Below are 26,791 nucleotides of genomic sequence, written 5' to 3'. Positions count from 1 at the left end.
ATGCGTACTAAAACCACCAAGAATGAAAACCAGAGTCATGTTGGTGAGAGTGACCAGAAGCCAACAGCTAAAATAACCAAGCAGGGGCATGGGTAGAAGCCTATAAAATATGAGGAGCAGTGGCAAATACAGTTTGAAGACATGAGAGTCAAACCCAGAGGACTTTAGGGAGGGAAAGGGAGAAGGTCTAGAAATAACCACGAGGAGCAAAGAGTACAAATCTCTCACCCGCAACCCCCAAAGGTCCCATGTGCAAGGGCTGCAGAGCAGCAACGTCCTCAGTGAAAACCAGGCAGAGCAGAAAGTGAAGAGAACCTTCAGGAAAGAGGGTACAGAGGCACAGGGCAAAGCGTGGAGAGCCGGGATGGGGCAGGGTTGAGCAGTGACCTTACAGTCTGGGCTTCTTGATCAAACTGACATCACTGGGGATAAAGGGCAAATACAGTTGGGCTGGTGGGATCACACGAGCAGGTGGTGCCAGGATGTGAGTTTGATGGGTCAGTGGGGAGTGAGTGCCTGCGTCTTCCCTGTGGCTTTTGTGGATGAAAGCGAGGCCGACTGGAGAGATTGACTCATAGTCCAGGCATATAGGCCACTCTCTTGAACATGCTTAAATGCTCTTTTACCAGTACAAATTCACTGTACACCTCCTAACTTGAGCTATTTGGCCAAAAAGCACACCAGGGAATAGCAGGACAAATGATTCTTCCAACTTGCTAATACATGAAAAAACCCAGCAGGAGCTTGCTGCATTCACGGCAGTACTTTGTGGGATCAAGGCGGGAAGAAGCAGCCCCCATTAAGTGTCCTCCAGTCAAGCTTTCCAAAATTAATTCAAGGAGGGGAACAAAGATTGGAACCAGTTTAAATCCTTCCTCATTGGAAAAACAAAATCAACAAAACTCTGCAATGTTAACTTCGGAGAACTTTAGGCGCCAGTGAATGTTAAACTCCCACCATACAGTGATCAGCTTCCTGCAGTATTGAAATTCAGTAGCACACCTTCCCACATCGCCACTGAAATAAGTAAATATCCCAGAATTCAAATGAGGACAGTGACTCAGCGAGGGAGTCTGAATGAGCCCAGTCTCCCACAGGGGGCGGCGATGGTCACGGCAGCCTTCCGCCTCTGGAAACGGGCCTGACGTGAAGCTACATTTGGAATGAACACAACACGTAGGCTGCTAAATGCCACCATCGCAGCCGTCGTTACCGTTTATTTTTAAAATATTTTTTCAGTAAAGTGTCAACTAAGGCATCACAGTTATTACCAATTTAAAAGAAAGCACCGTGGGAAGTGGCCCATTTAATTAATTATAGCCCATGTGTGGTGCAGTCCAAACAATGGCACACTTCACAATTATCCCAGCAGAACCAGAACATTGAACAGAAAGTTCCTCTTCTCCCCTCCATGTGCTGTGCTCCCTAACTTTGAAGTGCAAGTCGCAGTCAGAGGATCAGAAAAGAAGTCAGCCCCCAGCACTCCATTATCACTGGAGTACAGACAAGAAATCAGCAATGAAGACACAGGTGATAGGAAAGGCATGATAGCATCCCGGATAAATCGCCATCTCGCATTAAGGGGCCCTGCCCAGGTCCTTGGGGTGGAGAAGAGCTCTCAGTGCCACAGCAGAAGGAATGCATTACCAAGGACCAGCTCCTCCCAGCACAGGCAGAAGGAGTCTGCTCAAAACAGACAGACCTACATGAAATTGAAGTTCTGCCTCTTGCTAGCTGAGTGACCTTGAGCAAGAGACTTATACAAGCTGATCTTCCTTCTTCCTCACCTGCAGAATGAAGGGAATGATGCCAAATTTGCCCACAGTATAAAGTTTCTAACTAATAGGTATAATGTACAAAAGTGTAGAGTGGGCACTCAGGAGGTGATGATCATGGATGATGATATTATCATATAAAGGTGGGAAAAGAAATCTGATGTTGGGTTGAGAGCAACACAGTTCATCAAGAGACCATGATCTGAGCTGCCAGTCCATCAATAACCAGGGTCTGTCCTAGCAAACCTACATGAGCCATGCTCTGGAGGGGAGAAGGGGGCAGGCTTGCATTCAGCCACGGAATTCCCCATCAATTGCACATGTGGATGCCTGCTACCCTCTGCCCCTGCACTCTGAAGATGGGCTAATATCCCACTAGTAGGTACTTGATTACTTACTTGTGACTGCTGAGAGCTCCCTGATTTGCAAGGCTTTCTGTTCAGTGGTAGAGTTGTGTGTGGCTCATGGAATCTGCAGGATATTTTCTGACATGAATTCCATGTGGGGCAGACAGACTGGTGTAAATCATTCCCCTACAAGCCTCAGACTGTTGGAGGAACATGCATACAAATGTCTGCAAACATCACACTCAGAGAAAGCCTCACCACAATTTTTGCGGTTGAAAAAGGCAATAAAAAATTGTTTTTATTATAAAAACATTATTTTAAGGATAAAATGTTTTGTAGCTCCTATTCCACACTCACACAGTAACCAGCCAGAGTGCCTGCCACACACCCAGGAGAACATCTACATCACCAACAGCTCCACTGATATCTGCTTCCCCACAACTCCATGAAGCAGCCTAATTTGTTCCTATCTAGAGTTCCTCTTAAACACAACCCTACGATCTTAACTTGACTCTGAATGCACATAATTCTTCCTCTTAAAATTTGGGGCTTCAGTTCAAATTCTGAATTGAATATTCATTCACTAGAAAAGTCACATCATTTATGAAACCTACTTGCTCCCATGGGGCTATCTATCCAAAACAAAATGTCCAAAGCCTTTTAACTATAAAACTCTGATCCCCTTCTCAGTGTGAAAAACGCTCAAAGAGGGGCTGAGAGACTTAAATGCAGAGCCTGAATATTCTGAACATCTTACTGTCTCAGTAATAAGCCTAAGGGTGTCCCAGTGCGGCTGGAGAAGTAGGAGAAAGCCACAACCATGTTGTTTGAGACCCTGGATTCAGCTGTGCCTGTAGCCAGACCCATGTCCTCCTATTCAGGGAGCCAGCAAACTAGGGTCCTTTCCTTTTCAGACCAGGTCAGTCCTGGATTTCTCTTACTTGCAACAGAAGAACCTTGACGGATATTCCTTAAACAATTCCTCCATGATCTGAAGTTCCGTCCAAAAGGCAAGGCCAAGCAGGGCCCTGAACAGCTTACAGATAAAACTAGAAAAGTGGTCCTAAGCCAGATAGCTATGGTAATTGGTGCTAAAAACTCTCAAGTTTCAACTATTCTTTTTTTTAAAAAACTTTTATTTTAAGTTCTGGGGTACATGTGCAGGATGTGCCGGTTTATTACACAAGTAAACATGTGCCACGGTGGTTTGCTGCACCTGCCAACCCCTCACCTAGGTATTAAGCCTAGCATGCATTAGCTGTTTTTCCCAATGCATTCCCTCCCCCCATCCAACCCCCGACAGGCCCCAGTGTGTGCTGTTCCCCTCCCTGTGTCCATGTGTTCTCATTGTTCAGCTCCCACGTATAAGTGAGAATATGCAGTGTTTGGTTTTCTGTTCCTGCATTAGTTTGCTGAGGATAATGGCTTCCAGCTCCATCTACGTACCCATAAAGGACATGATCTTGTTCCTCTTTATGGCTGCATAGTATTCCATGGTATATATGTACCACATTTTCTTTTTCCAGTCTATTATTGATGGGCATTTGGCTTGATTCCATGTCCTTGCGACTGTGAATAGTGCTGCAATGAACATATGCGTGCATGTGTCTTTGTGATAGAATAATTTGTATTCCTTTGGGTATATATCCCAGTCTTGACTGTGCTAACCAGGCCCCTACTTGGTTCTAGGTACAGCTTGCCTTTTGGCAACACTGGCCTTCCTGGGGCAGCCTTCGTCTGTGTAGCTGCAGACTGTGATTCCATCATCCACCTTGTCCTGGTGACCCAGACTTCCACTTAGCCAAGGTTCCTGCCACACCCAGATGTCTACAGGTACAAACTCATTTGCTGTCACTGCTGCTCTCAGAAGTATTTGAAGGAAGTAACACGAAACTTTGACACTGTCGAGCCCACAGCCCAGAAGCATCTGTTAGGTTAAGTGGTGCAGGCCAGACAGAACTGGGGCTGGGGTGGCGCACCTTCTCTCCCTTCTCCACTCATCCGCTTTCAGTGCCTCTTCATTCAGCCTGTTTCTTTGACCCCCCTCTGCCTTTCTTGATGCCACTGTGATTGCCTAAGCTAATTTAAATATTGCTTTCATCTTTCTTCAGTCTCTCCTCGTGGGTATTTTACTGCTGATGAAAAATTTTCTTATTTATGGTCAACATACCTTCACAATGAAAATGTGAATAACACAACTTGAACACAGCATAATCCCTGCATCAATCTTATCTCAGGGCTGCAACCACTCACTCTCAATGGTAGTGAAGCAGCTATTTTAGATCCACTTGTCTGTTTCATTTCCCCACATGCTAATCTGATTTATTCCCTGTTTATAGTAAGATTCCTGATATTTATCAGAGAAAGAGAAAACACTACATTGAAACCCAGAAATTCTGCACCACTCTCAATATACTTCATTTATCCTCATCTTTAGTGGGATTTCATGCCTAAGGAAGTCTTTTGCCTCATTTCTGCATCTTGTACCATAGTCTGATACTGGCTGTATAACACATATTTTTAAAGAATAACCATGGATCTAAAGACGTTAGTTTCTAGTGTGTATTTTTCTTCATGTTCCTTCATCTGTTTCTCCATTCCAGGCCACCTGCTTTGAGTTTCAACAAAATCAATCCCCCAGAAAACATCAATTCTAAAATTCTACAAATCAGTCCAAAATGATGAGAAAAAATGACCATGTGTCATAAGAAGTATTAAACGATGATCTCTCAGCCTATTCAAAGGGGACAGTGTAATCACTGTCTAACTGACAAGGAATTTAAATGTTGACAGTGATAGGCTGGTCACATGTAATACTAGAGAATAGTTATTAAACTACTGAACCTCAGACATGTTCTCTTAGTCTGATGAGGTAGCATCTATTTATTATAATGTTCACAATCCTGAAAATATATTTTAGGGTAGAAATAGAAAGGCCAATTTAAATATTTAGATAATTTTCAAGCTTGGGAATTAATCACTATGTAATTACTAATTTTTCAAATGTTTAACCAGTTTCTCCCCACTCATTTAAATTCCATTTTTTATTTCTAAAGAGGGAAAATCTGTTAAGCTTTTAAGCTTATGATGTTCACTAGTGATGTTAAAGAGATAGCAAATAGTTGACCTAAAGACATAAGTTGACAGAGAAGACAAATGAGTAAACTATGGCTAACCCCAAATCCAACACAGCATCAGCTTCCTCGGAACAGGTAATCAGCCCCCTCATGCCTACATGGGGCTTCCTAAGGTGGATGTGCATTGGCCACTATTTCTACTTGCAACTGAACACCCTAAAGCTACACCGTCTGATGTAACAGCCACTGCCCATAGGTGGCTATTTCCATTTAAATTCATTAAACTCAACTGAAATGAAAACTCCAGGTCCTCAGTCTCACTAGCCACATTTCAAGTGCCCAGCAGCCACATGCGGCGAGTGGCCAGTGCACTGGAGAGAACAGGGAGATGCCACGTCCGTCACTGCAGGAAGCTCTGCTGGACAGCGCTAGCCTAGGCAATGGGGTTACTGTACAGAGACCAGCAGTAGTACATATAAGGAGAATTTACTGCCTGGACAAGTGGGTTAAAAGCTAAAAGCTAAGATCCTAAGCCCTATTGCCATGAGATGGGAAGAAAGGCAGGATCCAGGGCAGGAAGCAGCTATGCTATCCACAGCTCTGGGCAGAATGGGAAATCTGAAGGATAAGGAAAAAGATGGGTTTGGGGGTCAGAAAGAGACCTTTATGACCTTGTTCTTGAATAAAAGTAGTTCATGGAGGCAACTGAAATGAAAAAACTCAAATGAGCTTAAACAGAAAGGAGTACTGTTGTAACACCAAATTTGCTTATAGGTGACAGCAGAGAGTAACGTATAAATCTCTGGGCTCTCACTGCAATACCCAGGGCCCAAGGGCAGTGAAAGAGCTTTGGAAGTGTCCTACGGGAAGCTGTCGGGCAGGACAGGCAGGAATGCCAGCACAGTGATGGACAACACCCCCGGAAGGAGGAAGCTGCCAGCAGAAGCCACAGATGGAAGCTCAATGACAACTAGGGGTGGTAAAGAAGACAGGTTAAAGGGTATATTAACAGAGGCCACTACTGCCAATTTCCTGAAGGCAGCAGCAAAGCACAGGGGTGCAAACCTGTTTCTTCATTTCGGAATCTTAGGTGCAAATGAGAAATAATCACTGTGGAACACAGTGAATAAGAAGATGCAATAATATTTTGTATATCAATTTGGGGCTTGGGGATTTTCCATTTATTAAAATACACCATGCTCATGCACTGATAAGCATACACTGGAGTCACTGTGGGCACACGCTGCAGGAGGAACTCTCCTAGCTGGCCAGGAAGCAGAGAGATTAACTTGGTTCTCTAGATGCTTTAAGCCAAGTGAAGTAGGCCACACTCAAAAAACAATCTGAATCCTTCATGCTACTGGCAGTTTTTGCCATTAGAGTTACATTTATTTTAAGAGAAGGAGGTTATTATTACTGGAAAATCACTAGCAAACAATACTGTTCAGAATTCCAGCCATTTATTATCCATTATCTATCCATTACTACTCCACAGTCCCACTGTTTGTCATACGTTATTAGTATAATGGCCTCATAATGGGCTATGCTTCTTTGACACTATTACAATTCTGCCATGGTTCACTCTGTCAGTATTTCAAGGGAGGAAGCATCATATAAAATGAAATAATACATGATTTAAATTATTCAAATATTATGTAATTCTCAGCCATGCTTAAAGTAAGCATATTGCTTCTTAAAGGTATATTCATAATACAGAAACACCAATGAATCAAATTTTCTATGTGATGTTAGAAATAGCTCCTCTTTTAAGGAATATGTAGAGAGTGTTTAGTTAATGCCAATGGCTAATGCACATTTGTTTTGCATAAGGAATAAATAATCCTTAATAAACAGTAATTTGCACCAATAAATAACCTATCAGTACACTCTTATTTGCAATTCATATTCATTCTTTTCTTCATTCATTTGGCAAATATTTATTGAGTACCCATAAAATACTAGGTGCTGTTCCATAGGCACTAGGGATATCAAGGGTACTTGGGTAATCAAGGGATAAAAATGCTCCTTCCACTAACTTACATTCTAGAGGCGAAACAAAGTATAAATAAACAAAACCAATATATAATCTAATGTCAGATAACCATAAATGCCTATGATGAAAACTAAATTCATGTAAGAAGACAGTGAATTGCTTCAATAGCAGCAGGAATAATTCTCCCACTGCAACAAGTAGAAACTCCAAGTGTACATGTTCAGACACGGATTAAGAGGTGGGCTTGGTTATGGGAATATCGGCAATTTTACCACGAGTTTCTCTTTTCCCAGTGAATGAGAGGGAAGATCATGAGAAGAGAATGAGGAGAAGGCTGTGAGGAGCGAGGGTGTGTGAAACGGTTCTCTTGGAGAATGAGAACATGAAGTGATCAGGAAAATGGAGTAGAATCACCAGCAAACGGACTTAGGGTTCTCTTGGACATTTGTGGAGATAAATTTGAAGACAAATCTCTCAAAATGGCTCTTCGTGTTTCTCCGGCCACAAGATTAAATTTTGGCTCACTCGGGAATTTATAATCAGGCAATTATGTGAGAATAGACAAAAATTACATTCCCAGTGAAGTGAGGGATTACAGAGAGACTCAAAGAGAAGGAAAAGACAACCAGCTGGGAAAGAAAAATGCAAATTTATATTCAACACGATAGAGTGTGCAATAACCTGACTTAATCATTACACATTCTATGCTTGAGACAAAATTTCACATAAAATTGCACCCCATAAATATGTATAAATATTGCATAAATATAAATACCCCATAAATATGTACAAAATTGCACCCCATAAATATGTACAAATATAATGTATCCCCAAAAAGTGTGGAATAAGACAGTGTTAAATTAGGTTTAGTCTAAAGCTGCCTCCTTACATATTTTGTGTTCAGCCTAAAGGTTTCTCTGTACACAGTGAAGTGCAACTAATTGGATATGTAAATAGACTGTAATCTACTCTTGTGCTAGTCACCAACTTTCAGCCAGTCAAAGGCAGACAACTGTTCACATCACATTCAAATAAGGCAAATGCAGAGCTGCAACCAATCCAGCTGTTTGTGTACCTCCCTTCCATTTTCTGCATATCACTTTCCATTTTCTGTCCATAAGTCATCTCCGACCATGTGACAGCCCAGAGTCACCCTGAACCTCTTCCGGTTCTAGGGCTACCCGATTTGTTAATCGTTCTTAGTTCAAGTAAACTCTGTTAAATTAGTTTAAAGTTTGTCTTTGAACATCAGGTTGGAGGAGTAAGTTAGGACTTGACTTTGCAGGATCTAGTAGGACACCCTGAAGAGCTGATTCTTTTTTACCTAGATGCAATGGGACGTCATGGAAGGATGTATGCAAGGGAGTCATGTGGTCCAGTCCATATGTTTAAGATCACTTTGGCATCTTTGGGTCGCGAAGATTGAGAGGGTCTGCAGCAGGTGCAGAGAAACAAGCTAGGAGGTGACTGCAGTGGTCCAGGTGAGAGATGCTGCTGGCTTTCATTAGGGTGGCAGTCAGGGGGACTGCAGTCATAGGAATGGAGAGAGGTAAGGAGACTAGGAATATATTGTCTGGAGTTTGTGTCCATAGACTACGGTGGTTGACCATGTGTAGGAACTCTGAGACGGGTAGACTGTAAGAATGACTCCCAGGTTTCTGTTTTAAGCAATTTGGTAGATCAGGCTACCATTTACTAAGTTGAGGATGCCTAGGGAAGAAAAAGGTGTGTGTATTGAGGAGCTCAGTCCAGGAAAAATTAACACAGACACACAAAAGATGTCAAAAGTACCAGTTACATACCTAACCCTGGAGCTCTGGGAGAGGTCACAGCGGTAGATACAAGTTTTAAAGTTATTGGCAAATATAAAGTGCTGAAAACCAAGGGAATGGATGGCCTCACTTAGAGAGAGCGAACTGAGCAGCCTTTCTCAGCCCAGGCATGTATTCACACCACCTGGGAGAGCTGTACTAAGTGCTGGTGCCTGGTGGGTACTTCGTGCAGTCAGGCTTGAGTACACAGCATAGAGAAGAAACAGCAAAAGACCCAGGACCAATGCCTTGGCCAGTGCCAGTCTTCGGAGGTTAAGAAAAGCAGAGAAGTCAACAAGAGGACTCAAAAGGAACAACGAGGTCGAAGAAAACAAGTGAACATACTGGCACAGAATCTATGATAATAACTACTACCCCTAGATCCCCTCCAAGAAAACAGGCTAGATAGGGAAATGCTGATGAGGTGGGATAGCGGACTCCTCCCACATCATCCATCACATTAAGAATTCAAAGACGTTGAGCCAGACTCCCAGCTCTCTAACAGAGAGTCTCACGTTCCGGCCCAAAGCAAGGAGTGTACATTTCAAGCTTACCTGAAGTTTATTCCAAATTTAGGGTGTAATTGGCTTATAAAGTTGACTAGACTTCCTTAACTTACGACACTGTTGAGGTGGAAGGGCTTTCCAGAGAACCTTATAACAGTGTTGAGTCAGGAGGGCCTGATGTCTGCTGAATTCAGAGCCAAAAGAAGCCACTCATACCTAACTCACTGTGGAGGGCAGCAAACACCTACCACCCTCTTTGGTTCACATGGAGAAAGGTATCACAAACCAGGGCAAAGAACAGTCACTCCAACCAGTCCTAGGAGCAAACAGGTATTCCTTGCTCCTGTTTAAGAACAGGGATTGCAAACTTCAGTGCACATACAAACCAGGTGGGATCTCAGTAAAATGCAGACTCTGATTCCAGGGGTCTGGGGTGCTGCCCCAGATTCTACGTTTCTAACCAGCTCCCAGGTGATGCAGACACTACACTCTGCTGATCTTGACTGGGAAGTCTCTAGAGAGCCCTACCTGTACCAAGCCTTTCCAGATGGAGTCTCAGGCTGGAGAAGTTGGGAATGAGTCTTTACCAAGTGGCAGGAGGAAAAGAAAAAGCTCTGTGGCTCCTGCTTGGGCTAGGGCCACTGCCCCTTCTCCCACAGCTGAGCCCTGATGGCTTCGACAGCTGTGTAACTCCTCATGATTCCTCTGGTCACAATCCAAATAAAAATCTTGCATAGACCACCTGTCCAAGGGGTTTTCAATCGCTTTAAAAGAAAAAAATATATATGTGCATCCATATATACGCGCATGTATACACAGTTTACATTAAAACGAATTAAATGCAGAGTCTCTTTTGTCTCTACATGATAGTAAATAAAAGCATTTGGTGTTTGGAAATGCAAATAAAACAAGGCATGTTATATACTTTTTCTAAGAGGAGAAAAACCGTTCTTGAGAAGCCATCTGCCCCTCAGCACAATGCTCCCTGCATTTGGAGCTTTTACAGTACTTGAGGGTTTGTGCCTTGCACTATCCCACTGAACTGATGCACTATCCTCTCTCTCCAGGTAGATGGTGAGGGCAGGTTCCAGGTATGCATCATATCTGCAGGGCCCACAGCTCCTGGGATGGTCTCTTTCTTCTACCTTAGCAGTGCTCAGTCAATGAAAGCTGTTGATTACACAGTATACCTCATCTCTTCTACTTCTTTTTCATGAATATCTTACTGTTACGTAAAACAACTGCATAAGGCAGAATAACAGGCTCCCAAAGATGGCGAAATTCTAATCCTTGAAACCTGTGAATAGGTCCCTTTATATGGCAAGGCGAATTTTATGAGAGTGGTCAAGTTAAGGATCTTGAGATGGAGGATTGTCCTGGATTATTCAGTGAACTCAAAGAAATTACAACAGTGCTTAGAAGAGGAAAATAGGAGTGTCCGAGGCAGAGGTTTGAAGGTGCTATGCTGCTGGCTTTGAATAGGGATGGAGAGAGGGACCAGAAGCCAAGGAGTAAAGGTGGCCTCTAGAAGGTAGAAAAGACAAGGAAATAGATTCTTCTCCAGAGCTTCCAGAAGGAACCAGCCTTGCAGACACCTTCATTTTAACCCAGTGATACTTCTGACCTAGAGAAATGTAACATACTGTTTGTCTGTTTGTTTGTTTGTTTGTTTTTATTTGTGCTGGTTTTTTATTTTTTATTTTTTTTTATTTTACTTTAAGTTCTGGGATACATGTATAGAACATGCAGGTTTGTCACATAGGTATACATGTGCCGTGGTGGTTTGCTGCACCTATCAACCTGTCCCCACTACATCTGTAGTAACTTGTTAAAGTAGTAATAGGAAACTAGAACAACTACGTTCTGGAAATACATTAATCTTGTATAAAAATCTTCTCATCCTCTTCTCAAAGAAAACTCTCCTTTCCCTGAGTCCATCATCCTTTCTTATATCACAAGAAATGGCATAGATTTTGCAAGAAGGAGTCGGGGGGAGAATGTGGTCACCATCTTGCTTAGTTAGTCCATTATTCACTTATTTATTTTTGAAAGATATTCTTCCAGCGGTTAAAAATAGAGTGCCTACAAAGCAGGATGTGAGGAAAAGAGACGGTGTTTGGCATAATTAGCTAAGTATCAGTATTAGTAAGGGCATTTGGAATGTCAGAACCGCAGCTGGTCAGAAATAGTACACTTCTGTTCAGGAAAATGGCAGAGAATGTGTATGTCTCCTCCAGAGCTAAGACAAATCCCACAGATTCTTGTTTGCTCTGAAGGAATAGAGTGAGTACATACTGCACATGCTGACTGAAGGTCTGGGAAATGAGGGGGCTTCATTATCACAGCAGGTCAGAGGTCTTACTTACACTTGTTGAGCAAATATAAAGCTTTGAATGAAGGACCAAGGGTACGCAGAACGAAGAGCCTGCTTTATCAAGAACTGTTGGTCTAAAATGAGGTCCTTACTCAAAGGCCCATTAACCCTTGAAACACAAATATAATCCTGTATTTGTGTACAAGTATATGTGCATTTTGCATGGGAGCTATCTGTGGCATCCCTCAGACACTCCAAGAAATGCATATCCCTAAAAAAGAAGAGTTAAGAACAACTAGTGCTACATCATCATCTTTTATTTAAGAAGTTTCTGCACAGTGTTGTACATAAAGAACTGTGAAACATTCTATTTCTATTCTATCTAGCTCATCACTAAGCTGATGGCTCTAGCCAAACAATCATGTCAGGATCTCATTAGATCTCACAGGTCAGGCTGGTAAGATGGGCACAGGGTGGGGAAGTTATCCAAGGAGTCCTAGCGTAGGCTCCAATTCATCTCCAAGGCCACGTGTTTCGGTGGCACGTGTTTCCATTCTTGGTACACTGACTTTAATAAAAATATGAAAGGTAAATCCCTGCTACAGTTCTCGGAGAATACAAATATAGTGAGAGACTATACATCCTTTCAGGGGCTTGGCTACTTTCACACTGAAAACCGAATAAATAGAGGGTTATCGATTGATAGGAGAAAAAATATATATTTCTTTTAAATCTAGAAGCTGTTGATGACATGGTAGCCCGCATTTCTTCTACCTCTTTGTTACTTAATAGCTAAATACCTGTTTCTATGGATGGTTTGTAACCAGTTTTTGCTGCAACTGTTACTGTTGATTAAGATCTTGCTAATCATAGGTTATGGAAAGACTGTGTTTCTGTTTTAAGGCTCTGTTAGAAATTACTGGTGCACACACTATACTGTAAATTCTTCTCTCTGTATACTGTACTTCTGCATACAGATGTTATGTTAAAGAACTAGACTTTTAAATAAAGTTTAAATAAATTTAAATTTTAGACTATTCTTGTGATATAAGAAAGGATGATGGACTCAGGGAAAGGAGAGTTTTCTTTGAGAAGAGGATGAGTAGATTTTTATACAAGATTAATGTATTTCCAGAACGTAGTTGTTCTAGTTTCCTATTACTACTTTAACAAGTTACTACAGATGTAGTAATCTAAAAAATTTAAATAAATAAAATTTATCTAAAACTAGACTGAAAATTACATATAGATGTGATTTGGTCCAAAAATAAAATATTGGAAAAAATAATACAAGGATACAAAACTACTTATACTAAAGGTAACAACTAAATAAACTCATCTAATAGTCTAACCAATACAGTATGTCTTAAGACAGGGGTTGGCAGATTACAGCCCACAGGCCAAAAAGACCCCTATTACCACCTGTTTTTGTGCGTCCCATGAGCGAAAAATGGTGTTGACATTTCTAAATGGCTGGGGAAAAAGTCAAGAGAAGATTATTTCATGACATGTGAAAACTATGTGGGATGCAAATTTCAGAGTCATTTATTTGTTTATATATTGTCTCTGGCTGTTTTTGTGATGGACAGTGGAGTTGAGCAGTTACCGCAGAGACCTCATGGACCACAAAGCCTGAAATATTTACTCTCTGGCTCCTTACAGAAAAGGCACTGCCACCTGGTTTAACAGCTCAGGCTGAAGAACCAGGCTGACTGGTTCCCACCTGGCTCTACCACTTATAAGCTGTGCAGCCTTGGCCAAGTCCCTCAAGCTTTCTGTGCCTATTTCCTCACATGTGCTACTTTACTGGGTTGCTGTGAAGAATAAAAGAGTAAGAAAATGGGAAGCAGGGCACAGCAGCATAGGGGTTTGAGCGAGCCAGCTCTAGTGCTGTCACTGCTGTTCTTCGTTTTACCTGGAATTCACTGAGGCACGTTCACCTGGCTGAGCACTCTCCCTGCTTCAACTTTTCTGCAATTCATGGCTGACACTAATTTATAGTTTTACCTACTCAAGAAATTATCTTCTCATTGATGGGTCATAACACTTCTGAAATTGTCCCAGTCTCCTTCCCAGATGAAGACAGCTATCAATCACTGTGACACTGTGATGACCATTAATTATAAGCTTAGATCAAAGGACAGTTGTTTTCAATGTTGGTATCTTGTTCTATCCTCATATTTCAAAGCCCTTGTTAAAAATGCATCCCAGGCCAGGTGCGATGTCTCATGCCTATAATCCCAGAACTTTGGGAGGCCGAGGCAGGTGGATCACTTGAGCTCAGGAGTTCAAGAGCAGCCTGGGCAACATGGCAAAACCCCATCTCTGCAAAGAAAAACAAATCACAAAACTTAGCGAGGTGTGATGGCGCACACTGTAGTCAGCTACTAGGGAGGCTGAGGTGTAAGAATTGTGTGAGCCCATGGAGGTCAAGGCTGCGGCAGGCCATGATCGTGCCACCAAACTTCAGCCTAGGCAACAGAACGAGACCCTGTCTGAAAAAAAAAAAAATGCATGTCAGTTAGATAGAGGTCAGGTGGCTTCTTTCTGGAAGCACAGGTGACCCTTAGTAAAGTGAACATCACTGACTCATATCTGGACTTTTGCTTTGCATTAATACTCCTGCAGGTTTTTCTCAGACAAGAGCTTTTGAACTTATTGGTCTTATTGGTAAAATCCAAAATAGTTTCTAGTCATATAATTAGATAGCCATAACAATTCCTCTTGGTCATGATGCTCTAATTTCATTGTGAAATGCCACAAATATGTCCAGTTAATGCATTAAATAGGAAAAGACTTGTTGAAGGACTCAATTTATTAATGATTCAGTAGAACTTCTTAAAACATCAATTTGAAATTCATTTATAATTCATTTCACAGCTTAGCTGCACTTCCCACAGGGCAAATATTTATCAAATATTACTCTGTTTTAAGTCCTTCCTTTACATTTATTTGTAGAATACTTTTTCCCACAAAAAATGGCTAAACTTCCTAAAAGCATCCATCCATCTACTGTAATTTAATGTGCATTTTCTAACAAGGTGACAGTAATGGGCTTGCAGATATAACAGCACACACTGTACAATCAAACAAAAGAATAACTATTAAACATAATAGCTGGCTATAAATTGAACAAGATACACCGAGTACATCATAAATATTTATTAGAGAGCAACTATCATAATTAATAAACTAGCATCTTAAAACCCTGCCATGGCAAGAAAAACTTCACCACTCACCTGCCAATGAACCACACATCACCAAATGAGTATTTTCAGTATGAAAATCAGAAAATCTGGCCTGACTAGTTTAAGTGGATTTATGAGGGTGAGCGAGTAGAGGATCTTGGATGAGGCTGCTCATGGTCCTATCCCCCAGCACTGACCAGGTATGGTCTCTAATTCCAATGGCTTATTGCAGCTACAGGGCAATTGCTAAAACATACAGAATACTGGTTTCGGATTAGAAACATGGATATCCTTGAAATCTTCATCAGATTGCTTAAGTTCTCCATGTCAACCACACAGCAAAAATAACGTCTACTTAAAAGAGTTGATGCGAAGCCAAAAATATGATACATAACATACTTGCTAAGGGCCCACTCTACTATTACTGCTTCTATTACTTCTGATACTTGCACCACTACATCCACTACTGTTACCACTTCTACTATTACAAACACTAGGCAAGTTATTTCATCCCAATTCTCTTAGCCGGGATACTATTAGTGAGCACATATAAATAATAATAATCCTGATTTCTTTAGACCCGAAGTCCATAAGGCCCACTAAACTAGCAAAAACAAACAAACAAACAAAAAACCAAACCAAAACAAAAATCAGACAGTAACAAGTGGTGGTGAAGATGTGGAGAAATTGGAGTCCTCATATAATGCTAATGGGAAAGTAAAACAGTACAGCCACTTCAGAAAACATTTTGGCTTTTCCTCAAAATCTTAAATATAGAGTTACCATATGACCCAGCAATTCCACTCCTAGGTATATATCCAAAAGAAATGAAAATATATGTTCACACAAAAACATATGTAAATGTTTATCCCAGCAGTAATCAAAATAGCCCAAAATAAACAACCCAAATGTCTATCAACTGAGAAGGAGATAAACAAAATGTGGTATATCCATACAACGGATATTATTCAGAAATAAAAGGAATGAAGTACTGATACTTACTGCCATATGGATGAACCTTGAAAACATTATACCAGGTGAAAGAAGCCAATCAAAAGATCACATATTATAGTATTCTGTTTATATTAATTGCCGAGACTAGACAAATCCATAGACACTATGGGAAATAGATTGGTGACTACCAGGGGTTTGGTTGGGTAGAAGGAGGGTAGAATGAGGAGTGGCTGCTAATGGGTACAAGGTTGCTTTCTGGGGTGATGAAAATATTTAAACTTAGTGGTGATGGTTGCACAACTTTGTGAATATACTCAAGACCATTGAATTTTAAGGTATGTGAATTGTATCTCAAAAAAGGTATAATAAAAATAGAACTAATAAAATACACAAGGCCAACCACATATTCGGGGAGTGGCAGAAGGAAATCAAGTCATCTTTAGTGGATCTGTCGTGCTCTGTCTAGAACTGCCAGTACCACACAGGACCCTCCAGGCAGGACAGGCAATGTGGACTTGGACACAAGTGACAAAGTGAGTGGGGTTGTGGGCAGTCACAACTCCTCATCCTACACATCTGCTCTCCCACTAGGAAGTGAGTTATTTAGGATAAAAATTAGAACACAAGAGTAGGAAGAGTAGGAATGCTATAAGCTCTAGAGTTGAAAACATCTGTTTGAAAGCTGGGGTTTAAAGCCCTGTTCCCAAATGTACTATCTTGTGACCTTGAACCAGTTATTTAACCTCTGTGGGCTTCAGTTTCTTCATCTATATAATGGACCTTATTTCACATGGATGCAGGAGGATACAATTAACGAATGTAAAGCCCTTAGAATGGTGTCTGACAAAGACTAAGTGCCATCACCACCACAGGCATTGTTGAAAATGTAGTTGTTGAAGTTAGAACAGGCTGATTCAGCTCTCACCATCAAACACAGGCATGCAGCACAGTAACATCTGCTCCCATTAACATCCCCCACATAATTCCAATCAAATTTCCTGCTTTTTGAACCAACAAGGGTAGGCTTGTTCTTTGTCCATCTACTGATGACAATTGCTTCCATGAGGTCCCTTATACAGAAAATAAGTACACCCAGGGAGGGCAGCACAGGGTACTTGCGCCAACTAATTACAGCAGCAGCTACTGCTAAAGTACCTATAATATAAAGAGCCAGGTAGAGTTTCAGGAATTTTCCATACACGACCTCACTGAATTTTCACAACAAGCCTGTGAGGTAGGTATGGTTGATGCCATCACTTTACAGATAAGGAAAGTTCAAATATGTTGAGTAACTTCACAAGTTACCACACAGTCAAATAAATCAGTGCTGGAATTTGAACCCAGATCAGTCTTGTCTGAGGGCATTTTCCAATACATTACTACTCCAGATGGCCAAGAGAAGAGTAGTTATGAAAATAACTGAAAACAAGAGAAGAGTGCTTGTTGACCAACACAATCATTTGTGCATACTCAGATAACAGTCAGAGTGCCAAAGTACATTCAGTGCCATTCACTCCTCCACACCCTCCTTAATTCACTCACACGTACAATAAGCATCTATTATGTGCTGGGATCAAGATTGCCTTTGAAAAATATTGACTTTAAAAAGAAAATTAGAGAATAACAGAACAATATGATCAACACATTAATTGAAGAATAGAGGAATGTACTGGGCAAAGCCGAGAGCAGGAAAACTTCAATTGCTTGCTCATAAACTGGCAACAAATGATCAATCGATGCTACAGTAAATATCTTATGAACAATAAGAAAATAGTCTGTCAACTAAAAATCTAAGTCAGATTTGATGTGCTATTAAGATTGAGCTTATCTTAGAAATGCAATACTATATAGTATATAAGTTATAAATATATAGTAGGGTATATTGTTTTTTTTGTTCTTTTTCTTTTTTTTTTTTGGATGGAGTCCAGCTTCGTAGTCGCGCCCAGGGCTGAGATGCAGTGGCATGATCTGGCGGCTTACTGCAACCTCTGCCTCCTGGGCTTCAAAAGCAATTTCCTGCCCTCAGGCCTCGGCCAAGGCAGGGCTGGGTTACCGTTGCCTTGGGAGTGGGAATGGGCTGGCGTATGCCACCATACCCAGCTAATTTCTTATTTTTTAAATGGAGATGGGAGTCGTTCAGCGGGGCAAGTGTGTTGGCCAGCTTGGTCTGGAACTCCTGACCTCAAGGTGATCCACCGCCTCGGCCTCCCAAAAATGGGCTAGAGATTAAGGCGTGAGTCATTGTGGGGACTGAAGAACTGAGACTTCTTTAAAATGAGGGAAGGGTTAATATAGAAATATCACTGAAATTAAACAAGCAAATTAGTTGATATGCAAAAGGTCATTTCCATGTGAAAAATGCCATAAGAGTAAAAGAGTAAAATGACAGAAATAGAATAAGAATGAAGAGAATAGGTTGTTTACAAAAATTAAACTTAAAATATTGAATAAAGAAAGGTATATGGTTAAAAGCCGGTTACGTTTTTCCCGAAAATAATTATTTAAAGCAATAGTTTTTGTTGTTGTCCATTCATGACAGAAGAGTAAAGGACTTTCCAGTGTAAAATTCCTTTGATCAATTCTATTGCCAAGCGCGGACACTCATCTCTAAATTTTACTAAAATGTATGACTTGAGTTTAAATGTTCTCTATTAGAATTGAATCAGGATTATTTATTTTCAGATGTAGGCAATAGCAGGGCAAGTTTTAAAAAATTCTTCTTTAAATTAATAGCAAACCTAAACTTTTAAAATAGTGGCCGTGTATTAAAATTTAGTTGACTTCAATTTTTATTATTATGGAAATAGAAAATATAATGTGCATGAAAATAATTTTTGAAGTGTAATATGTTTGTTAGAAAATTAATAAATTCTACAGATGCTTGTCAGCTCTCATGAAGAAAAATAAAAAGATAAGTAATAGAAAAATAATTTTAAATCAAATCCTTAAATTCGAAGTCTGACCTCCTTTTGTTTTTAGTTACAGTGAATAAACTGTTTTTAATTTTTTGTTTGACAAAGAAAAGCAGGAAACAAAGATTTAATTGTTCTTGGCAAGCTGTTTAATGACAATGATTTCAAGAAAATAGAATAATGCCAATAAAAGAAGCTTAAAAAAAGAACTGACAGTAAGAGTCAAAACACCAAATCCAAACAGAAATGTATTAGAATATCTCTCAAAATCAGTCACGTCTCATCTACAGATTTTCCCCTGTACATACACATAAGCTGGGAATCTCTCCATCCAAAGACCTGTGACAAGAAATTAAGCCAGCTGGAGTTTTATTCTTCTGTTGTACCAAAAAATCAGAGCCTCTGTCGCCAGTGTAAGGTGTGAGTTACACCCTCTCCTTTTTTAGGGATTCTCTAGTCCCATCTTGGCCAGGGTCAATCTTTAAGGTCAAATCCAGAATGTTTTTCCCCCCAGAAAACTACTGTGCAGATGAATTAAAACATGAGGGAGGTTCATAGAATGGGAGGGTAGAGGAAAAATACTAATGTAGGAAAAATACTGATATAATAACATAGTAAATTTAAAATATGTACCTTTACTCTTTGGTCATCAACATCTACAATCGTAGCAACACGAATTAACCTGGGGTTCCGTTTATCCACAACTTCAAGTTTCATATTTGGCAGAAAACCATGAGGCAACCTCTGTAAATGTCATAAGTACAAAAAAATGCAAAATTCAGTAATTCAGATCTCCTACTAATTTTTTCTAAAATACTATTGTTTCAGTTTTAGTAAGTCGATCTTTAATACAACTGGAATTTAGGTTTTATTTGTTTTTTTTGTTGTTGTTTGTTTGTTTGTTTTTGAGACAGAGTTCCACTCTTGCTATCCAGGCTGGAGTGCAGTGGTGCGATCTCAGCTCACTGCAACCTCCACCTTCTGAGTTCGAACGATTCTCCTTCCTCAGCCTCCCGAGTAGCTGGGATTACAGGCATGCGCCACCACACCCAGCTAATTTTTGTATTATTAGTAGCGACAGGATTTCACCATGTTGGCCGGGCTGGTCTTGAACTCCTGACCTCAGGTGATCTGCCCACCTTGGCCTCCCAAAGTGCTGGGATTATAGGCGTGAGCCACCGTGCCTGGCCAGAATTTAGTTTTAAGTGCACATAGGACTGTATGCATATTATTTCATCTGATTCACAAAAACCTGTGAGAGAAAAAATAACTTTTGGCCGTTTTAAAGACAGCTAAAAGACAAAGACAGATTATATCATAAATTTGTTAATGATTACACTAAAATTCAAAAACCATCTTATTACAGTTTCTATATTGGTTTAGATTTTTTCCTTCTTTCTGATTTTGACCATATAATTTCAGAAACTATTAACTATCCTCATTGCCCAGTTTCAAAGTGTATGGCACAGAAGGCAAAATTATTTAATAAATACTCAGAAAGGATAAACATGATCCTTTATAAATCTAAAATATGCTTAGATAAAAGCTGTGTGATTTCAGCTGTTAAACTGTTTTAAAATCATACTATGATACATTTTAAAGTCATAACCTATGCTTTTGTCATTTCATCTGTAACAAGAGACAGGTGATCTGTGTGATGGTTTACGTCAAGTCTTACATTGCTAGGAATCAAGAGTCTATAACCACAGACACACCAGCAGTCATAATCACAGAGGAAGAAAAAAGACACTGGACTTAACCAAATCATGGAAACTAAGGAAATTCAACTCTCAAAAATCAAAGTCAAGAGCAACTCTGATAGTTTCTACAGGTTGGCAAAAAGTTTCACTTTGAAAACTATTACACATAAAAGTGTTCAACTGGTTTTACTGGAAATGAAAGTGTTTTGAATTTTTCAAGTCTAGAAATGGCAAAAGGAAAAAAACCCTACTAATATGTCAGTAAGAAACAGTCAAATCTTTCTGCAATATCTGGTGTGTTTCTCTTCAGCTTTTGTAGAACACATTTTCTTTGTAAGATGCATTATTACATCTACTAAATGGAGTATACTGACTATAATTAGGTCTTTCACCCCTGAGACTCTTTCTGTTCTCCCCAACGTCACTGTCCTAAACAACAGAGGTGGAAGAGTTCAGCATTGTAGATGCCTAAGATGCATCCCTGAGCTGAATCCACAATAACCCAGGACAGAGCCTGAAAGTTGCCTTCTTCGCTACTTTTCAGAATTTTATTTTCTTGTCATTTTCCTCTTGGAAAAGTCAAGCACAGTAAGCATTTTTGTTTGCTGAATCTTCGCTCTTCTTAAAACTCTTCCTCGTACTCCAGCACTTCCACTTTCCTGATTTTATTGTATGGACATTTCCCCCCAAACCCAGTCAATTACAATCAGTTTTTTCAAAAAATGAAATACCATTTTGTTTCAAACCCCTCTTGATCTCTAGAAAACTTTCAGTAAATGAAATCATATGTAGAAGCCCAATATATAAAATTCTGATTAAAGACGAGTTGGGGAACTTGAAACGCACAGAGAACTGAAAGGAAATAGAGTTTGAAGACCACTGGTTTAGGTTCAGGAAATAAATATCTTTAACTGTACTACCTATGTACTTTATTTTAGAAATTAATTTATATTTAGTTCAATCCTACAATAAATATGTAAGTACAAATTTGAACTTTAAAAATTAATATTCTAACAAATGCTAAAAGAAAAGTTTACCTCAAAATACACAAAATTATCCACAGAAAGGCTATGCATCTCACCTATTTTGTTATAGCATCGCAGACATTCAAACAGCCCCTGAGAGCGTGACACTGTGAACATTCAGAGTTCTCACTCAACAGACTAAGAGCGCCAGAAATGTAAGGAACGGATCATCAGCAGCTGATGAGGTGTTTTCAACTGTACCTCTGATTTACCATTTTTCAAGGAAGGAAACCATCATCTACATCCGTATATAGGGACAATAGCAAATGAGTCACCTACTTTGTATTTTTAACTAAAAGAAAAGCATACTGGTGATGAAATTACTACTTGAATTTAGAAAGAAAAAAACTAGAATAATTTTAAATTAGAATAATTTTAAACTGCCAAATGAAGGCATGACTCAATACAAACATTGTTTAAAGGTGAGAGTTTGTACCCATACAGAACTTACCATTTTAAAAACTTTGGCAGGAACTGCATTGGTTTGAGTAGCTTCCAGGTATTCTGTCCAGGAAAAATTTTCTGGATTGGGATAACCTGAAAATATATATATAAATACCAAAAGATTACTCATAGATATTCTGATTCCCATATACTACAAAACATTGTATGATATAACACCTAATGTTAATTGAATGCTCACCATTTAACAGGCCTGATGCTAAGAACTTCAGATACATTAATTCACTTAATCATAACCTCTTGAAGGCTAAGGCATACCTGCGTTCAAGCACTTCCTCAATGGTACTTTCATTCACTCAACAAGGTTAAGTGGGTTGGCCAAGGTCAAAGGCCATGTGAGTACCTGGCAGAGCCAGGTGACACCCAGGTTTCTGACTCCCAAGCTCCAACAAAAGCCTCCTTAGAAGTTTGAAAAAACTTACAAGCAACCATCTGACCTCAAACCATGAATTGGAAAAAGAAGACTCTGAAAATCTTTCAGATTTCTCTAATCATTCTATGTCTATTAAAGTTTTAGTCTCATTATTAAATCTTTGTAATTACAATCTCCTACAATTGCAATTAAAAATATATATTGAACATGATATAAAGAACTCTGTTTATTTCAAAATTCCTTCTTGTTCCTCTTTATGTTTGTGTTCTGTCATTCCTAATTAAATTTTCTAGAGTTCTATTTTGTATAGTTTTTTTTTTTTTTTTTTTTTTGAGACGGAGTCTTGCTCTGTCGCCCGGGCTGGAGTGCAGTGGCCGGATCTCAGCTCACTGCAAGCTCCGCCTCCCGGGTTCACGCCATTCTCCTGTCTCAGCCTCCCGAGTAGCTGGGACTACAGGCGCCCGCCTCGTCGCCCGGCTAGTTTTTTGTATTTTTTAGTAGAGACGGGGTTTCACCGTGTTAGCCAGGATGGTCTCGATCTCCTGACCTCGTGATCCGCCCGTCTCGGCCTCCCAAAGTGCTGGGATTACAGGCTTGAGCCACCACGCCCGGCCGTATAGTTTTATTTATCTTTCCAAGCAATAAGTAGTTAGATTTAATCATCAGCTCTTTTTTCCTTCTTTTTTCTTTTCTAATTATATTGTTTACTGCTTTTACTCTTATTACTACCTCCCTCCTACTTTTCTTTGGTTTATTTTATATTTGTTTTGTCAAATTGAATTATAAACATAATTTATTTCATTTAAAAAAATAAGAGACAATGAATCTGCCACTATTGCCACTAAATTCAGGTTTAGACAGCGGGACACATTTTAAAAAAATATGTATTCTTCTCACTTTTTATTTTCTAAAAACCAATTAAAATTGCAATCTGTGTTGCCTTGATTTAATCCTTAAATATATATTTGAGATATTCCAAGTAATTTTCATATTTGTTTAAAATAGTAATACTAATATCTAGTTTACCACATTGCAGTTTCAGACTGTCACGTGATATATAGAATTCCTGCTTTTGAGGTTTGAGGATTTCTTTTTAGTGTAAAATAGAGTCAACAATTTTTTTAAACAGAGTACATATATATTTTAAAGTATGGTACCATTTGCAGTAATACAATCTAGCTATATTATTCAAAAATCTGTTCTTTAAGCAGAAAGTCTGAAGCAATATGCTAAAGTCTCCAAAATAACTATTTTTTCTATAATTCTCCCATATTTCTGATCATTTTCCTGTGTTTTATGCTTTTACTAAAATATATTTAAAGAGGAGTACACAAATCAAGTGGATAGACTGAACATTTTTTTAAAAACTAACATACACGCCTAACCAGACACAGATCTAAGCCAGGACATTTCCAGAGCCTCAGGATCCCTTCCCTATCATCCTCCCTTTTAGGCACCACACCGCCCTCCTCAAAGAGAAATCCCTACCCTCGCTTCCAACCACAGAAATTTGTTTTCTTCTGTTTTTCCCTTTACATCAATGGAATCACACAGCACGTGCTCCTGGTGGTGAATGTATTTTGCTCAGCATTCTGAATGTGAGGGTCGGGTAGATGATTGCCTTCAGAACATTCATTTTCATTGTTGAATAACATTCCATTATGTTATTATTTTACAATTTATCTATCTATTCTACTGATTGTGATCATTTGGGTGGTTTCCATTGAGAGCTATTATTAACAATGTTGCTATGAACATTCTAGTATATTATTTTTAGTGATAAGAAGTATACATTTATGTTGGAATTCATCCAGGAGTAAAACTGCTAGATCATGGAGCACTTTTGCTTTGTATTTTGATGTTACATCATTCTGTACAGAAAATGTTTGGCATGAGTTGTACTTTCTATTTATTCTTAATATACAGAAAATTTCCCTTTCCCTTTTGGATACATTTCTGTATTTTGTCTCAAATTATTTTCACTAAAAATTATACTGCCATCCTATTATTTTCTACTTGTGTTTGCTGACAATATTTTACCCATCGTTTTTACTTTTATATTATTTTGTTCCAGATATATCTATTTTAAACACTTTCTAAATGGATTTTTAAATTAATTTACATTTGTTTTCATCACTAGTTTTTTAAATCTAATTTCTGTAAACACGTTTTAAGCTGAATATTTTTAAGCTCTCCTAGGTTTCCTTTGCTTTCTGTCCTTTCCTTCACGAGCTATACTAGATATCTTATGTTTCAATAAGTATTTCTGCAGTTGCATTTACTTTTTTTTCTTCAAGAGATGAGGTTTCTCCAGGCTGCCCGGAATGGAATGCAGTGGCTATTCAGACACAGTCACAGAGAACTGCAGCCTCAAACTCCTGGGCTCATGTGGTTCTCCCACCTCAGCCTTCTGAGTAGCTGGGACTACAGGCACGTGATACCACACCCAACTCTGCATTAACTTTTAGAGCTGATATTTTAAAAAATCATCTAAATCCATTTATTACATTTTGAATCTCCACATTTTTGTGTAAATTTTGAACCATGCCCACACCCGGCCCCTTCCATGCTGGGCTTCCTCACCCAGGCACCTGAGGGGCACATATGGTTGGATGGAGCGAAAGGAAACCTGAGTGTAGGGGACTAAAAACTGAACGGGAGGTAAGTGAGAGAGACAGCACCTCGTCCTGTCCCAGCCTGGTAAAGAAACTCGGCACGCTACTGTGAGAGGCATTATCTTTCTTCCCCTTTTTGTGATAAACAAGTGAAAATTAAGGGCTGTGACCGTTTTAAATGGCTCTTAAACAACAATTGCATCTATGCCATTCTCAGAAATGAGCTATGTACATGCAAAAAAAGGGAAAACATTGTACCTGTATATTCCCTGTTCAATGAACCCAAGGAGAGAAGAATGTCATATGGCCCAGGGAGACTTGCAAAAGCCACCTACTCCCACTTTCTTCCTTCCGATCCCAGCCCTGAGGCCTGGTAGACCTTGGGAAGCAAGAAGTAGGGCTGGAGGGGGAGTGGGAGAGTTCATGCACACAGCTGTGCAGCAATACCATGGAAGAAGCTTTTCAAAGATTTAAATTCCTACTTGAGACAAGAATGAAATATAGGAGACCGCCCCATACAACAAGAATAGCCTTTAACCTCTTCACCCCTCTCAATGAAAACCCACCTCTAACTGGCTTCCTTTTATTGGTAAGCACTGTATTGACTTAATTAAGTCAGTTATTCCTCATCTAGTCCCTGTGACGTACACTTTTTATCTACATTTTTTAGGTGAAAACTTGAACCTTGAGCAGCCTGCCAAGTGCTATACATTAGAAAGTGGAAGAAATGGGATCTCAACGATGACGCGTGGCTCCATCAACCTCGTACTTATCGCTTCGTCCCGCTAAGATTGAAAACGCAGCGCATCTATGATCCAAGGCAGCACTTTTCAGGCCTCAGGACTGAGAGGCTGAGCTCCCCCTGGAGGCCAAGGCGTAGAACTGCGACAGCGAGAGGGCGGGACTACAGACAGCTGGATGGGATACTGGGCTATACTGTTTAAATTATTTATTCATGTCCCACCTCAATCCATGCCATTTTGAGTTAAAAACTTGCATGCTTTGGTTCAGCCACAGCTGTGGCTGTGGGCAAATGAGGTCCAAGCTGTGGCTGTGGGCATGGGTGGCTGAACCAAAGCATGGAAAAAGTGTCACAGAAATTAAGATCAAGGAACTACCGAGCTACGGCGTCGGCCACTCAGCCCTGGATTTCCTCATGGTACCAGCAATTCTTCCGGTAAAACGGTAGATCTGGGTGACAAATATCTTCAGTTAATGATGAAGAATAATTAAAAATCATCTAGATGGTGGCAAAATTAGGGGTGAGATGTAGTGAAGCCGAACAGCCTGAGCCCTCAGGAAGAAGGGGTTTTTCCAAACAGCTGAGAACTGTTTTAGAAGAAGAGAACTACTTGGGATATGGCAGAATAAGCCATCTCCTTTACAGACTGCAGGGAAGTGGTGGCCTCAAGAGGGACAAAGGAGGAGGCACTGTGTTTAAAAACTGGGATCAGCTGGGCATGGCGGCACACACCTGTAGTCCCAGCTACTCAGGAACCTGCAGTGGGAGGATCACTTGAGCCACTGAGTTCAATGCCAGTCTAGGAACATAATGAGACCTCGCCTCTATTTTAAAATAAAATTTAAAAAAGAAAAAGAAAAAGAAGAAGCTGGGATCTAGGGAGATTATTCCCAGAACCTGGAGTGGAACGCATTGAGGGTCAAGAAAAAGTCCTTCTGGAGGATGCAAATATGGAAGCAGAAAAGGAAACACTTAAGGGTTAAACTAAGGTAAATAT

The 26,791-nt window shown here is 39.9% G+C and overlaps 1 protein-coding gene across 1 annotated transcript in view; it reads right to left on the bottom strand.

The window, feature by feature from the left end:
• Window positions 1-24,481, bottom strand: part of L3MBTL4 (L3MBTL histone methyl-lysine binding protein 4) — a 231,022-nt gene extending 206,541 nt beyond the window's left edge. Inside the window, exons 1-3 of the mRNA XM_017867900.1 lie at window positions 24,478-24,481; window positions 22,054-22,139; window positions 19,511-19,621 (exon numbers count right to left, since the gene is read on the bottom strand). Of these exons, the coding sequence (XP_017723389.1) occupies window positions 19,511-19,621; window positions 22,054-22,139; window positions 24,478-24,481 (201 nt within the window). The remainder of the gene's footprint in view (window positions 1-19,510; window positions 19,622-22,053; window positions 22,140-24,477) is intronic.
• Window positions 24,482-26,791: the final 2,310 nt, after the last annotated feature.

This window comes from Rhinopithecus bieti, unplaced genomic scaffold, assembly GCF_001698545.2.
Source record: "Rhinopithecus bieti isolate Rb0 unplaced genomic scaffold, ASM169854v2 scaffold_3856, whole genome shotgun sequence".
Taxonomy (NCBI): Eukaryota; Metazoa; Chordata; class Mammalia; order Primates; family Cercopithecidae; genus Rhinopithecus; species Rhinopithecus bieti.
The sequence above is the reverse complement of the archived record's forward strand: the minus strand, read 5'-3'. Positions and strand labels throughout refer to the sequence as shown.